This window comes from Taurulus bubalis (genome assembly GCF_910589615.1).
Source record: "Taurulus bubalis genome assembly, chromosome: 21".
Taxonomy (NCBI): domain Eukaryota; kingdom Metazoa; phylum Chordata; class Actinopteri; order Perciformes; family Cottidae; genus Taurulus; species Taurulus bubalis.
This window is the reverse complement of record NC_136609.1, coordinates 5,354,995-5,369,994: the sequence shown is the minus strand read 5'-3', so window position 1 is coordinate 5,369,994 and position 15,000 is coordinate 5,354,995. Positions and strand designations below refer to the sequence as shown.

The following is a 15,000-nucleotide window of genomic DNA, read 5'->3' as shown; positions in this document are numbered from 1 at the left end:
TATTCAGAGTTCCCCCACATTTAAGCCGCACGCCTTTTTATTTTCAGGTCTCTGTTTGAGGCAAGAAGACACTGCAATGTTTCTGTATCAGCATACATGCAAGAACAAAAGTATATGTACTTAAATGTTTATTTGGTTGAAATTACTTCTAGTCAGCCTGGTCTTGAGAAAGAAATTGTGACCATGAAGCTGTCAGGAAAGTTTTAAGATACTATATATAGTCCTCAGGGGCAGGTATTTCAAAATGTTCTTGGATTGGATTAACATCTGAACAGGAGTGAAAATTGGGTATTTCAAAGCAGATCCAATGATTCCTGATCCTGACAACTTGGATTCAGATTTTGATTTTGATTTGGTAATCCAATCCTACCTTTAATCCGGACAAAACGCATTTGGGGATTTGACGAAGATTGACAAATAGCCTATATAGCTTCACTTCACTTGTAATAATTTGACTTTTGTTGTATTCAAACTCTCTTGAATGTGCCTTTCAAATGTGTGTGTTTTAGTTCTGACAGAACTCGGTAATTAAAGAAATGTGAAGCGCTGTGAAATACAATAAAGCCACACCTCTTCCTGAAAACACCTGGAACAACTGCTGTACATGCAAGTGTAACAACGTCTAGTTTCACATAAACATGGTAACTACATTGTTGGTGCCAAAACATCCAACATGCGTGTTTTGGTGTTCATAGACTGTCTATAGACTGACTGAAGTGTAGACTGAAGTGGAACGTCACCCATTGGTTTGGGGACTGTCTTTATGAAGTTCGGCAATTTCGCCGTCGCCATCTTGGATTACGGCCGTCACCTTGTGGTTTCTATTGCAACCAATGAACAGAAGTTACCATATTAGGAGTGAGGTAGAGACGTCGTATACGGCCCTGGTAACGGCAGCAGCATACTCTGCTTTATAATCTATTTGGACCATCATTTCCGAAATGAACATCATGCAGCATTGAAGACTTGAGAACCAGCGACTGAGACCATCAACTCATGTTTACAATGTTTATTGAGGTAATAAATCAAGTGAGAAGTCATTTTCTCACTTATTTACAATCTGACTTATTTTTGGTACCAGAGGAGTCGCTCCTTCTGGTCAGTAAAGAGAATGCAAGTTTTAAGGCACTCAGCATCTACTTTATTCGGCAGAACCAGAGGTTGTCTCCTGGTTTGTTCACACAAAGCTAGCAGAGACACAACAGCAATCAGGGGTCCAAATGAGATTTGAATTGTGCATAGGCCAAGGCAACAACACCAACGAAGAAGTACATGGCTGGCCAATAACAACATCATTTTACAATTTCAACAGCAATGAATCTATACATTTTGTAGTATAAGATGTGATAAAGGGTTCCACTAAAGACCAGCAGAAAAGTTTATTAAAACAATCCCTTTGTTTACAGAATGGAATTACTTTTTAATATGTATTTATTGCAATCGCAACAATATGCAAAAGAGTAAGAAGACCAAGTCAGCCTCGTTGTGAAGGGTGGACAGGCTTAATACGTACTTCAGCTATTTGATAACTATTTGATAGTACTGCAGCTATTTGATAACTAAATTACAAATGATGCAGTTACAGGAAACACGAAGATGGTCGGAAAAGTCTGATTTACCTGCTAAAGAGGTGTATCACCAAAAATAGTTTAGGACGTCTTCTGTCGGCTTGCTGCTGACGGGCCCTTCTGGGAGCATGTGGTTGGTGAGAGGGTCCCACATCCAGAAGAGTCCATTTACACTTTTTTGGAGACAAAAAAAACAAACAATTGAGCCACAGTCCTCTTATAATAATGTACAGTCCCTCATCTGAGGATAAAATGGCAATAAAACACATTACCATGCTACTTTAAATGTTACCTTGTTGTTGGGTTCCGGTTTCCCAATGAAGTTTTGTGTTGATATGGTTGTCAGTAGAGCTAAAGCATAGATCAAAAAGCTGCCATTGGGTTGGTGTTCGTTTCTACTGTCAACGCTTAAAAGTGGAACCATTGACCGTCAAATACACAGAAGAAGCCAGCTAGTGCACCAGCCAGCACACATATCAACGGAGGCAAGTTAGCTCCTGTTAGCATGACCTCAGCTTCATTAGCCATCGTTTGCCCTTTTTTTGAGTAGGTGTGGACCATTTACCTTTTGTGAAACGGTCCGCCAGGTTTTAATTTTTGTTCAGATCTAGGAGCTGGGGATTCATGACTTGTCAACCTGCCAATGTTTTGAATTACTCAGACAAAGTCAGATAGATCATTTTGATTCTTGGTTGAGAAAAGGGAGATTGTATTATCCGGATCATTCTGATCCAGATTACAAGTTTTTAAATAATGGCTCGAGGGGATAATTAGCCCGCCAAAATCCCTGCAGCTCACAGCCCAAAATGTAAAATATGAATGTCCGCCACTAAAGAACAGGAGAAGAGCAGCTTCTGTCTTCCCTTCTTCCAGACTTTGTGGGGGAGCCGTCAGACATGCGAACAACCAGAGACACCATTACTGCAAGGAAACGTCCATGCCATGAGGCTTCTGTGCAGAATCAGTTATTATTATAAATCTACTCTATTCAAAGTCATTTTCTCTGCCTCTTAAGGTTCAAAATGATGAAAAATTACTTCTTAGAGCTCGTCCACGAGGGAACAGTAGTTCCAAGTGTTATCTATAATCACCTATATTTATTATTTACCAGTGGTTTCCACCTGAAGCCAAAAGCATAAAGAGTTTTTTTTATCCCTTCCTTTGATGAAATGTCACATTGGCTGTAAAAACATTTGCCAAAGGTCACAAACTAAAATGTGTGAAGATTGAATTTGTTCCATTTGGGTTCAATCGTCTCTTTGTTGAAAGAGTATGTTTCACATTACAGAAGGCTTTTGGTGGGCAGACCCTCCATTTCTCTGCATGCAACTCATATTATTTTGATCAATCTGTCTATTTCTCGTTGACAAAATCAGGAAAGAATTCCTTCACATATTCCTGAAGCCAGAAGTGATGTCATCAGATTGCTTGTTTTGCCTTCTAGATTGATTAATCAGGCGACAGAAATGAAAGGATCATCCTTTTATGATGTTTTTTTCTGCTTTGAATAATTATTTGTGATCTGTCTTTTCCTCCCAAAAGTTCAGCTACCTCGTCAATCTGAAAACGACACCTCCTCATTAAAAATCTAGAATAAATTTCAAAACTTCAAACAAACTTGGACACAAGACATCTCTTACTTAACAGTCAAGTCCATTCTGAGTGCGTGATCTGGAGGCTTCACGTGTCCGTTACATACTAGACGACGATCTCGTAGTGATGTCATACATCCTGCAGGTACGTCAGGTTGTTTAACTGAGATTTAAGGTGAGCTCAGACAAACATTTCCCCATTCAGCAGAATGAAAACTAGCTCTGCAATCTCTGATAATTTGATATGTGATTATATTTTTTATATTAAATATTTTAATTTTTTATAGTGAAAAAGCTTTTAGATTCTCACAAAAAGATTTTTCTGCTTTTCTCTGTTTTGTGAATATAGTATATGTACATGTACATTATGCAGACCCATTGATTACATGACTAAATCCTCCATACGTTGCCACAGATGCTCACCAAATGGGGATTAATCCCCTTAAAATGCACTAGTTGCTTGTGTAGGAGTAGTTTTTTTAACCAAATTTTCCTGCTATTTTAGGAAGTTACTGAGCTGTTTTTCTCTCATGTATCTAAAAAAGTGGAGATATGTATCTGTGAGCTGTTTTTACAGATACAGTACAGATACAGTACATCTTGAGTAGGAACTAATGGAGTTGGGGCTGAGAGCCTTTTCATTGGCTTTATTTCCAATAACTAAAACATAGACCAACACCAGAATTATCCTTTTAAAAAATGTCCTGTATATTTCAAGATGCAGAAGTGCAATGCTACTATCATTATTACCTTTTAGCTGTGTGAGCCTTCAGGTTTTGTCCGTACTTTTAGGTTCTCTTTCACAAACGCCTTCTTCTAATATCCAGCTGATGAATACTGCTTTCATGCCTTTTTACCCGCTTTCTACTCCTGCTTGCATTAGACCCCTGAAAGCCATTGTTTGAGTTCATAGATACCTGGTGTGCGGGAAACATTCGGTCGGGGCTCACTCTCAATGATCGGCAGAGTAAGACATCGGCGTAGCCCATAAAGCACCTTTTAATCATTCATCCAAGAGCCATAATTGACTGCTGCGAGAAGTGACACTTGTGTCTCTGTGCGGATCCATTATTTATAACGCCTATCTGTCACCGCCACAAAAAGCTTTTCCGCTGCCAGTTAACTTTAATATGTAGCATTGTGTGTTCAGGGTTAGGGAGTGTGGGCGTGTGGTTTTGTGTGATGAAAGTGTGTGTAATTGTCTGTTCAATCCAACTTAAAGTTATGCCGCACAGAGGAATGCCTTATATCTTCTGGATGGAAAAAAGGCCTGGAGAAATGAAGCGATCGGATTCAGACTTTTTCTCCATCGTCCAGTGATCGTTTTGTTGCAGCTGAAGCAGCGTGACTTTCTATAATGTAGATTTGACCGAGTGTCAGCCTCTGTCCTACGTAGTGCGTTTGATCCTTATTTATAGCTAGTTTCTTATGTTTGTTTGAGCTGTTTCCTCTTAATAAGTTAGTTTGAAGTGTTGTTATTACTGGTTTCCATCCCTGTTTGTGCTGGGAAATGGTAGATGGGAGGGATGTGAATGTGGAATGCTCTTCCTCACCTCTCATCAGCTTCAATCATATGGCCCTCGAGCAAGGCAGTGGATCCGTGACTGCTCCGCAGGAGCCGCCCAGTGGTTTATCTGTTGAGAGTTTACGATGTATTATCAACACTTTGGCTCGTCCTGGGGCCATGATACATTTTCTAAGGAGGTGGTGTCAGTTTTCAAAGGGCATAAAAAAAAGAGTCAAAACTCGAGATGCTTCAGGCCAACATTGATGTATGATTGCTCTCTTGTGTTGTTGCCTTTTTTTGTTCATTAATCCCAAAGGGACATCTGGTGGGAAGTGGTAAGACTGCAGATCTGGATTTTGTCTGTCGACATACTGGAAGTGTGTGTGCGTGTGTGCATGTGTGTGCGTGCGTGTGCGGCCGAGAACATTTTCACAAGAAAATCTTCGACAATAAGGTCTCTCTGTCTCAGACCGTCTCTGGAAGCAGATAGTCCAGCACCTATGGGTGAGGAAGAAAACTTAGGCTGGTATTCACTAATTCAGAATGATTCCATTTCTGTTCACATTGGAAGGCAACTTTAGAAGTTGCATCACCAGTCGGCGTTGTCTCCCAGCTGCTCGGTAGTGGAGCATCCCACTGGCCATGTCTGTACGGGAGTCTCTCTCTGGCTGAGTAAGGCTGCAATTGCAAGTCAGCCAGAATAGTGTGAAATGTACCCCGAGTGCTGTTGATTAATTTAGTTTGAGACAAACTGACTTATTGTCCAACCTGCGATCCAGGTCTTCAAAGGATTTTGACACTGAGCTCATTAAGCAGCCCCAGAATCAGGGATTGATCACTTCACATTCATAACGAAATACACACGCTCCTTCTGTGACTGTTGTTTGTTTCTGAGCAGCTGATGTAAACAGCTGCAAGTTTCCTGTCTTGCTCAAGTAAGTCTGAACTACAACAGGGAGAAGCCTCTTATTGGAGTCTGGCTCGTAGCAACTAGCAGAGTGACTGACCCACTGTTTGCAAAGACTCTCAGCTGAGAGGACTTTCTAAGTAGCTCTTCACCATGGGACCCATCTCCTCATTATCTGGAGAGGGAGGCAGAGAGAAAAACAAGGGCAATGGAAAAAACCCAGCATATGGATTATTATTTGGCTGCTTTTCAGACAAAGGTTAACTGCAGGTGCGCTTGTGTGTGACGGACTCGACATGTGTTCTTATAACAAGCGAGGAACGGGTTGCAGTGTAGAAACATGCCCCCAGGCCCGAATTATGAAGCGGAAAACGGGACTTTTGTCTGTGAAGGAACGCTGCGCAGCATTGTATTTTAAACGGCTCTGCACATTTTCTTTTTGCTATTTGTTTTGTTTGCCTTGAATATTTTAAAATAGTTTCCCCCGTTGACCCACAGCACCCACTGTGCTCACTGGTCGCCCACTTTGCACTCCTGCTATTCACATGTATAGCTGATCATACACACCTCTGGTGAAGAAACGGGAATGGACAAACATCTTTAATCTGAAGTCTTTTCTCCCTCACGTTGGCCGTAAACCGGCTCTAATATTTCACTCTAGCTGTCACTGAATAGGATTTAACTGTCCTATATTTAACTTAATGACGAAAGCGTTGCAGACACATTGATTGACGCATCCTGTTAAATAAGAAGCCAGGATTGCAGGGAGCCAAGTGTCTTTTTATTAACCATCTGACATGTAAAGTGGAAGGCACTAGAAAGCATTTCTTTAGATACCACTGTTTTCCGTCTTATGTGAAGGACTTTTCAAATATTTGATGTGCCCTGAACAAAAAAAGCTAATTGCCTTGCTAGTAAGCCATGTGGCTTGCATTAGCTTTATATAAACAGGCAGCTGGCACATTACCATCACATTTACTTTCTGACACTTCTTCACACATATTTATTGCATAGAATTTTTTTGCTAAAATGGATGCTCTTTCTTATTAATGCAGCTGGATTTAGCCGTCTATCATGTTAGCTGCTATTGTAATAATTATTGTACTAAGTGGAATTAATGGCCAGGGAAATCTGCTCTTTGCTTTGCAGTAACATAATTAGGTTTTGCTGCCATTTATTTAATGTAGAGTTTTAATGATTTTCTAGATGGCGTTTCAATTCAAAGTGGGTGTTTTAAAGATGCCACGGAATGCAGATTAGAGCTCAGATTGTGACACTCGGCTGGTATTAAACTGGAAACGTTGGGAGGAAATCTGGTGGGACTTTTACAGCAACATCAATGTACAACACCCTGAAGGTAATAAGCAGCGGTGACAGATCCCCTTATTAAACCGCCTCTATGCCTGTACTTAACAATTTATGATGAAGACATGATAATAGAGTGTCATGCCATTGGATGGAAGCAAAGATTGGCAAAGAAAGGATTTGAATCTTATCAACAATTTTTAATCCAGAGCCGTTTCAGGTTGTTTTTTTCCACTACAATATAAGTCTTTCAACTCTATGGAAACAAAACATTCATGGCTCAAAAGTACAGAGAACTGAAAAATGTCTTTTGTGTGCTGTATAACACAATTATATAATGTTTCTTTAATTTATTAATTTGACACAAATTGGGGGGAAATAATGAAATCTATATGTACAAATCATTTCCAAGTGTTACCAATATTGGAAAGAAAATGGGAGCTCCACATGCTGTACATATTGAACTGCTTGCAATTTTTCACAACCTCACATCCTCTCTGCTCGGTGTAAACAGTTTTACTGACATTTTGTCCAAACAATTAAGGTCGCCCCAGTTGCGCCGAGGGGCGCAGAATTGAATGTTCTTTCCAGGATCTGGTTCGTGCAAACAGTTTATTTTCGGATTTATTTTTAGTTTGGTCCGCACTGGCAACGGGCGTGTTTGTTTTCGGGTTGTCCGTCTGTACACCCGTCCCATTGTGGTGAACGTGATATCTCAGGAACGCACAACTTAGAGGAATTTCTTCAGATTTGTCACAAACGTCCAACTGGACTCGAGGATGAACTGATTAGATTTTGATGGACAAAGGTTGCTGTGACCTCGGAATTAAACAATTGATATGCTAACTATGTCAATTTCACACAAATGTATGCAATATGATCAAATTATGAAGTGATGACCTTTTGATAGACATGAAAGTAAAGGGATACATTTTTTAATTGCAACACTGAGTGGAATACATTTCTTAATAAGCAGTCCAGATTAATGCTCAATGAATTTACAAATTTACATACCGTAATTTCTGGACTATAGGCCGCACCTGTATATAGGCCGCACCTGCTCATTTTCAAAAGAAAAAAGAAATTGTACATAAATAAGCCGCACTTGTCTATAAGCCGCAGGTGTCCCGTTGAAACATGAGATATGAACACAGCAAGATGTTACAGGAACGTTTTTTTTTAAACTTTTAATTAAATAAATGCTGGCAACATCCACAACTAGTACATACATACAGCAAATGTTTTTTTTCAGAACAGTACTAAAGTTGTCTTCTTCAGTATTGGAATTGAACAGCCTAAAGGTTTGTAATTACTTCGTCACACATTTTCTCGGCGAAAATATAGGAACCTACCAGAAAAAGTAATTGATCGCCCTCCTGTGCACTAAAACCATTGAAGTCCTCTTCTTCAGTGTCGGAATTAAACAGCCTCAGAATTGCTTCGTTGCACTCAGTCTCTCTTTCGTTTGCGCTCTCAATGTCACTTTCCTCCCGAGGCAAATCCGCTTGCGCTGTCCTCATCACGCAGCAGTCCAGCCTTTCGGAACCCGTTGGTGATGGTGGATTTTTTGACACTCCTCCACGCTGTTAGGATCCACTGGCAGACTTGAGAAAAAGTTGCTCTTCGCATGCGGCCAGTTTTTGTAAAGGATTTCTTGCCGCTCGTCGGAGGAAGTGACGTTGTGTTGTTGATGTTATGCTAGAGTGGGGCTGCTAGTTGAGCTTGTTAGCTGTTACGCCGCAGTTACTGTTAGCGAAAAGCCTGTTGCGAACTTTGTGAACACTCGTGCAATAAACCTGCAAGTTAACGCAACCAACGTCTGTCTGTGAGTCGTTCCTGCGGACGTTACACTACGCCTTAGTCTTCAACAAATCAGATCTTTAGTTTGACAAACTGGGCGGATTCTTTGACGTGAGGGCCTGCAAGGTGGCCTAGATGTATGATTGGTCAGTGGGCCAGCGTGACCATTAACATGCGCTGTGATTGGTCAAAGGGGCACGAAGCTACTAGAAACTTCTAGCTGCTACCTAGAACCTACCTTGCTGGTGGAGTTACTGATGACTTGCTGGTGGATTTTACTAATGAGGCCTTTCGCACAGAGGATTACGGGCATGTGGTGAGTCAAATGCTTGCTGTGTTACTTAAAAAAAAAAAAATCTGCAGTCATATTTAATCATACACAGCGCTTTTGTTGCTGCTGGTCAGACAGCTGGAGATGTGTGTGTGTGTGTGTGTGTGTGTGTGTGTGTGTGTGTGTGTGTGTGTGTGTGTGTGTGTGTGCAGCACTGCAGTGTTTTAATGTTGTTGGCTTGTTTCGTTATTACTAAATGTGACTGGTTGTTTGGTGGTTATTTGGACAACATGGGTGCACAACATTGTGAGCCGAGCGCTGCGTCATGGAACAGTGGCTGCGCCTTTCCTTCTTGTCAAAGGGATTAACATAGCCCGATGATTCCAGCCACGGGTGGTGCTGGCTGGAGGTTCTGTTGGAGGTTCTTGGAGGTTCTGCTGGAGATGCAGATGGGGGTGCTGCATCTGAGAGCGCAGATGGCGCTGGCGAGGCACGGGGGCGCGCGCGGCACGTTTTCTGACTTTACAGTTGCTAATATGGGGAAATACAAAATGGTAAACCATATGTGTCTTGGTGCTTATAAGGTTAAAACAGCTCAGCAGGTAATGCCTGTAATAGTGCAAAGAAATGTGAGCGTCTGCTGTCCACACATGACAGTCTGTATGAACGTGCCATGTAGTGGGCAGCGCCGTGTTCAATACATGCACGGGTCAGACAGAAACTCCCGGGACACTTTTTTTTTCTTCTTCCCCAGTCTGCATCTGATGTGGACACATGTCATTGAAGGCCTTGTTCTAAAACCTAAAACACTGTACTGTGGTAGTTGGCCTATGAAAATTCATCAATTAGCCGCATCGTTGTAAAATCCGCAGTCTCAAAGCATGTGAAAAAAAGTAGCGCCTTATATGCCGGAAATTACGGTAATGCCCCCACGTAGAAAACAACTGTACACAATGCAGAAGGAAAGTGAGAGTGGAACGAGCTGGGGCCTACACAAAATCCATTTTGTGTAGGCGTCATCTTTTGAATTCTTTGGGCCATTTAGTCTCTTCTGACGACCTCATTATTCCACGTGTGACGATCCAAGTTGTCAGGTCACGCAGGGAAGGTAACTTAATAATCAATATCATTCATATTCTTTTGAGAAAATACACGTCCTTCATTTCACACACACACGCACACGTTCCATTTTCACTCGGATCTGTTTGTCTTCAACGCACACACACAGTCTCCTGTGAGCGGTGAGCAGCAGTTATGAGGACAGAATGTGAGGGAAGAATGACACAGCAGCCATCCATCTCTTTCTCCCTCTGCCTCCGTGTTGCACTCTCACTTGACTTGTTTATCGGCGTTCTATTTCATATTTTATTATTGGTCTTCTTTGGTATTTCAAATAAATATATATATATATATATATATATATATATATATATATATATATATATATATATATTCAAATACTTTTATTTTGTATAGCCGCAAAAAACTTTTGGGGACACCGTTTGGCCATGATTAATGACATTGGTTGAAAATAGTAAAGATATCTGATTGGCTAACTCATTGAAATGAGGTGCGTTTGTGAATCGAGGCAATGACAAGCAGTTTCTATATGAATGTAACGCCATCCAAATATTTTTCACAGAAAAATTGAAAATGCTTTCAAGTACATACATTTATGGATGTGTGTAAAACAAGAAATATTATTATTAGACATATTTGTTAATCTTATTTCTTTATATGTTGGTTTTTGTTAACATTGACATGGAATGATAACTACTTTTCGTGGCGAGAGTCATTTGTATATAAATCACAAAATAGATTTGTGAATCCTTAATTGATATAGAGACTGATGTGACCTCATAGCTGACCATGCTGTCTCTCTTTTTGTGCCCTCCCAGCCACCAGACCCAGACGACATGTTGGGATCATCCCAAGATGGCCGAGCTCTACCAGTCTCTGGGTAAGAAGCCAATTCTCACAGACGCCGTAGATCAGCGATGAGATGAAGGTTTTTTGTGGTTGAGTCCACCATCTCTGCATCTCTGACTCTTTACTGTTGTTTCCTTTCGTTAGCCGACCTGAACAATGTTCGGTTCTCGGCCTACCGAACAGCCATGAAGCTCAGGCGCCTGCAGAAGGCTCTCTGCTGTGAGTACCCTTCGTCTGTATCTAGTGTACATGTATACTGTCACACAGGGCTTTCTCTCTTACTTCAAGTACACTCCTCGTCATTGAGTGCTAGTCTCATTGTTTTCCCGCCCTCCTACACTCCTCATTTGTTCTTTCTTTTCCTCTATTTCCATGTCTTTTTTTCAATATATTATTATTCACCTCATATGCCGCTTCGTTCTTCTTCTCCATCGTCTGCTGTACACTTCATTCCTTAAGTGTATGCTTTTTTCCTCCTCCTCCTCCTTTTCGCCACCCTACTCTGGCGTGTGTGTGTGTGTGTGTGTGTGTGTGTGTGTGTGTGTGTGTGTGTGTCTGTGTGTGTGTGTGTGTGTGTGTGTGTGTGTGTGTGTTTACTCATCCTTCGTGTCTCCCACCGGAGGAGCTGAAGAGTGTGAGCCACCTACAAGCGGTTATGTGTGTGATATGTTTTCATCGTGCTATATTGCACAGAAGCACTATTTATGTTAAGGAGGATTTCTAAAAATAGAAATGAATAGGTTTCATGATTAACCCTGGCAAAAAAAGTGTGTTTTCTTTTTCTCTCATTATTGCCAGCAGGAGACTTAGTGGGTATTTCTTTCTTTTGCTTATTACTCTCTATTTCTTCTTCTCATTTATTTGTTTCCCCCCTCAATCTTCTTTCCTTCTCCGGTTTTCTCTACCAGGTATTTGCCTTAACAGCATTCCACAGTGGTAAAAATAAAAATCCATCTTCTTTTTGTAGAATTCTCTTTTCATTTCAATACAAACAAGATAATTGACATTAAACTACATTCATGAAGTGGAAATAATCCCCTCTCCAAATAATGATAATGTTACTCTCTGACTGTCTCTGACTAACTTTTATCGAGCAAGTTAGCACCATAACAACTTATTCTTGTTATAGTTACTGCTTGTGATGCTAAAATATCAGTTAATGCAGCTTCAAGTGGTACCAAAACCTTGAAGTGCACCATAATGATATTTGAGTCATCAGTGTAGCTCACATGTGTCAAACTCAAGGCCCGCGGGCCGATTCCGGCCCGCCGCGTCATTTTATGTGGCCCGCAACGGCTTCACGGACCCGTTTTCAGTGAATCCCGGACCTTTGCATGGGCTTTTATTTTGAAGGGGATATTTTATGTGCTTTTATTTTGAAGGAGATTTTTTATGCAGCGGAGCGTCATCTATTCACACTCCTCAATGCTGCGTTCACAACACGCTTTACTTGCGTGAGTTTACACGTTGGACTATTTGTGATCGTTAAGCTTCATTACCGACTTTTTAATTCCATGTTTGTGCATGAAAACACTGAGTCTGTTAAAAAAGGCTGAAGTTATAAAATTAGTATGTGTGTTGTATTACCTCATGTCCTTAAGATGCACTTTTTGGTTTTTAATTGAATATAAAAGGGAATATTTCAAACAATTTTTTTTGTGTTGGCATACTGTGATATTGTGTACTTTCTCAGGTTTAAACTGCACCATATCATTAAATCAATTTGAGAAGTTGAAAATGTTCCCTCGCATTGGATCTCAGCTCGTCATTAAGGGGTCAAGGTGGGTCCTGCAGCCAGACCAGTTCAGAACCACTGCCCAGACCAGTTCAGAACCACTGCCCCAGACCAGTAGAACCACTGCCCCAGACCAGTAGAACCACTGCCCCAGACCAGTAGAACCACTGGCCCAGACCACATGCATGTCTTTATTTGCTCACAATTATTTGTTGGACCAGTTATGTCCTTCTCAACTGTGACAAAAAAGCTTTGAAGAAAGTTAATATAATAACGTGCGTTTGATCTTTGTCTTTTTCTCTATTTTCTTCTGTTTTAAGTTTGATCTTTTATAATTGTATATTTATTATAATTTTGTAATGTGGGTTTCTTAACCCTAAATTAAATGGACTTCTGTCATAGTAACAGAGAAATTTGCTTCCATATATTTTTTACATTTATATAAATGCATGTACAATATTTTTACACTTGAATAAACAATAATCTAATACAAAGACAGTTAACATTATGTTCGGGAGTTAAATGTATACAGTGTTACAGTTACAACCGGCCCTTTGAGGACGACCATGATGCTGATGTGGCCCGGGGTGAAAATGAGTTTGACACCCCTGGTGTAGCTGTCCTGTTTTACTTCTTCAGACATGAAAATCCCTCACCTTTCGGCGAAATTCGCCGTTTTGAAACCAAAATAGGTGACCTACGTGGATTGTGTAGATCCGAAGAGTTTTTGGGAAAGAGGGGGGGGTCAACTGTCCGCCGTTTCTGAGATTGGAGTGGGACACGGAAAAAAAACTGAGGTCATGATCATCTTAGCAATAGAAGATCTTTGACGTGTCGAGTCTTGGCCAATCAGCGTTAAGATGTCTACAGCGGCTTCATTTCCCTCCCACCAGTTTAATAATTGCAAGCTAGTCAGCTTGCTAACACGTTAGCTAACGTTGTTGGAGAGACAGCGAGTGAGATTACTGTCAGCGGAGAGTCCGTGGCAGCGTGTGACGTCAGCCAGGAGAGCGGCGAGTCAGCAGCGCTGCAGTTCTACCTACCGACACCTGACTACATATAAGGAGAGGACAATGGAGATTTTATCCAACTTTTATTTTAATAAAAAAAAACAAAATGAGTTTCCTACGTAGGGTGGCCGGGCTAATGTTTATATTTAAGGGTTTAAGATCTACGTGTAGGAAGAAGTGTATCCTCTAGTTAATTATAATCTATAGAGTTATGCGGTTATAATCACTGTCACACAGAGAGAGGTGTGCATGTTCAGGTTTACTGGTGGAAACATTATTCAGTGTTCTAGACCAGGGATTCACAAAGTGTGGTGCGGGTGCACGAGCTGACTCTCGGGGGTGCGCGAGAGGAAAAATGTAATGGTGGTCTAATGCCGTGTTCACACCGGACGCGGCTCGAAAATTCGCGCCGCATCCACCGCGGAAGTTTACTCGCGTGAGTGAAACGAGGGTGTTCACACCAAACGCGAAAAATCGCGACGCGAATGGGGCATGGCTTAACTCTGTTGCTTGCCTCTGTGAGAGACAAGCGACGAAGCTTTCATTTCCGCTATCGACCATGGAATAAATAACCACTAGTTCTGCTTTGTACTTGTTGTGGAAGTCCCAAACATGTCGGAACATGAAACGCCCTCGTATTTGGGTTCATAACATCATCCGTAGCCGCACACAGCTCGGTGAATGTCACCGACTCTTCCAGGAACTGCGTCTCGCGTATCTCCGTAAAACGATACCGATTATGCCATCCACCATGGAAATAACCACCAGTTCTGCTTTATACTTTTTGTGTAAATTCCACATATGTTGGAACATCAAACTCCATGGTGTCTGGGTTCATACTATTATCCGTAGTCCCACAACAGCGTCTCAATGAAGCCGCTGTCAGCGCTGGTTCAGGCGGAGCAGCAGCAGTTTCATTCAGAAACGGGGAGACGGCGGTGGTGACGGACGGAGCTTCTCAATGCTGATTCACAACGCTGATTGGCTGCCGCAACTTTGCGGCACGCGATTTCTCCGCCAGAGTTGGGAGAATTCAACTCACGCGAATTCGCGCCGCGTCCTTCGCTTTGTTCGCCCCAGGTCAAACGTTCTGCTCGCGCCGCCTCAAACGCATCTATCTCGCCGCGGCGCGAATAAATCGCCAATTCGCGTCGCAGCGCCTCTGTGGATTGACTCTACATGTAATCTGGTCGCGCCGCAAATTCGCGCCGCGTCCGGTGTGAACACGGCATAATGGTGTAATAATTAATATTAAACATAATTTTAAAAAAAGGTAGGATTTTTTTAATTATAAAAGTTCCCTTTGTAAGATTTAAAATTAAAAACGTACAATTTAATAAATAGATGCACTTCCAGTCCGGCCGCCAGACTGTCTT

General features: G+C 41.5%; 1 protein-coding gene across 1 annotated transcript in view; it reads left to right on the top strand.

The window, feature by feature from the left end:
* Window positions 1-15,000, top strand: part of dmd (dystrophin) — a gene marked incomplete at its 5' end in the record, with an annotated part of 308,870 nt that overhangs the window by 249,730 nt on the left and 44,140 nt on the right. Inside the window, 2 exons of the mRNA XM_079236662.1 lie at window positions 10,849-10,910; window positions 11,024-11,098. Of these exons, the coding sequence (XP_079092788.1) occupies window positions 10,849-10,910; window positions 11,024-11,098 (137 nt within the window). The remainder of the gene's footprint in view (window positions 1-10,848; window positions 10,911-11,023; window positions 11,099-15,000) is intronic.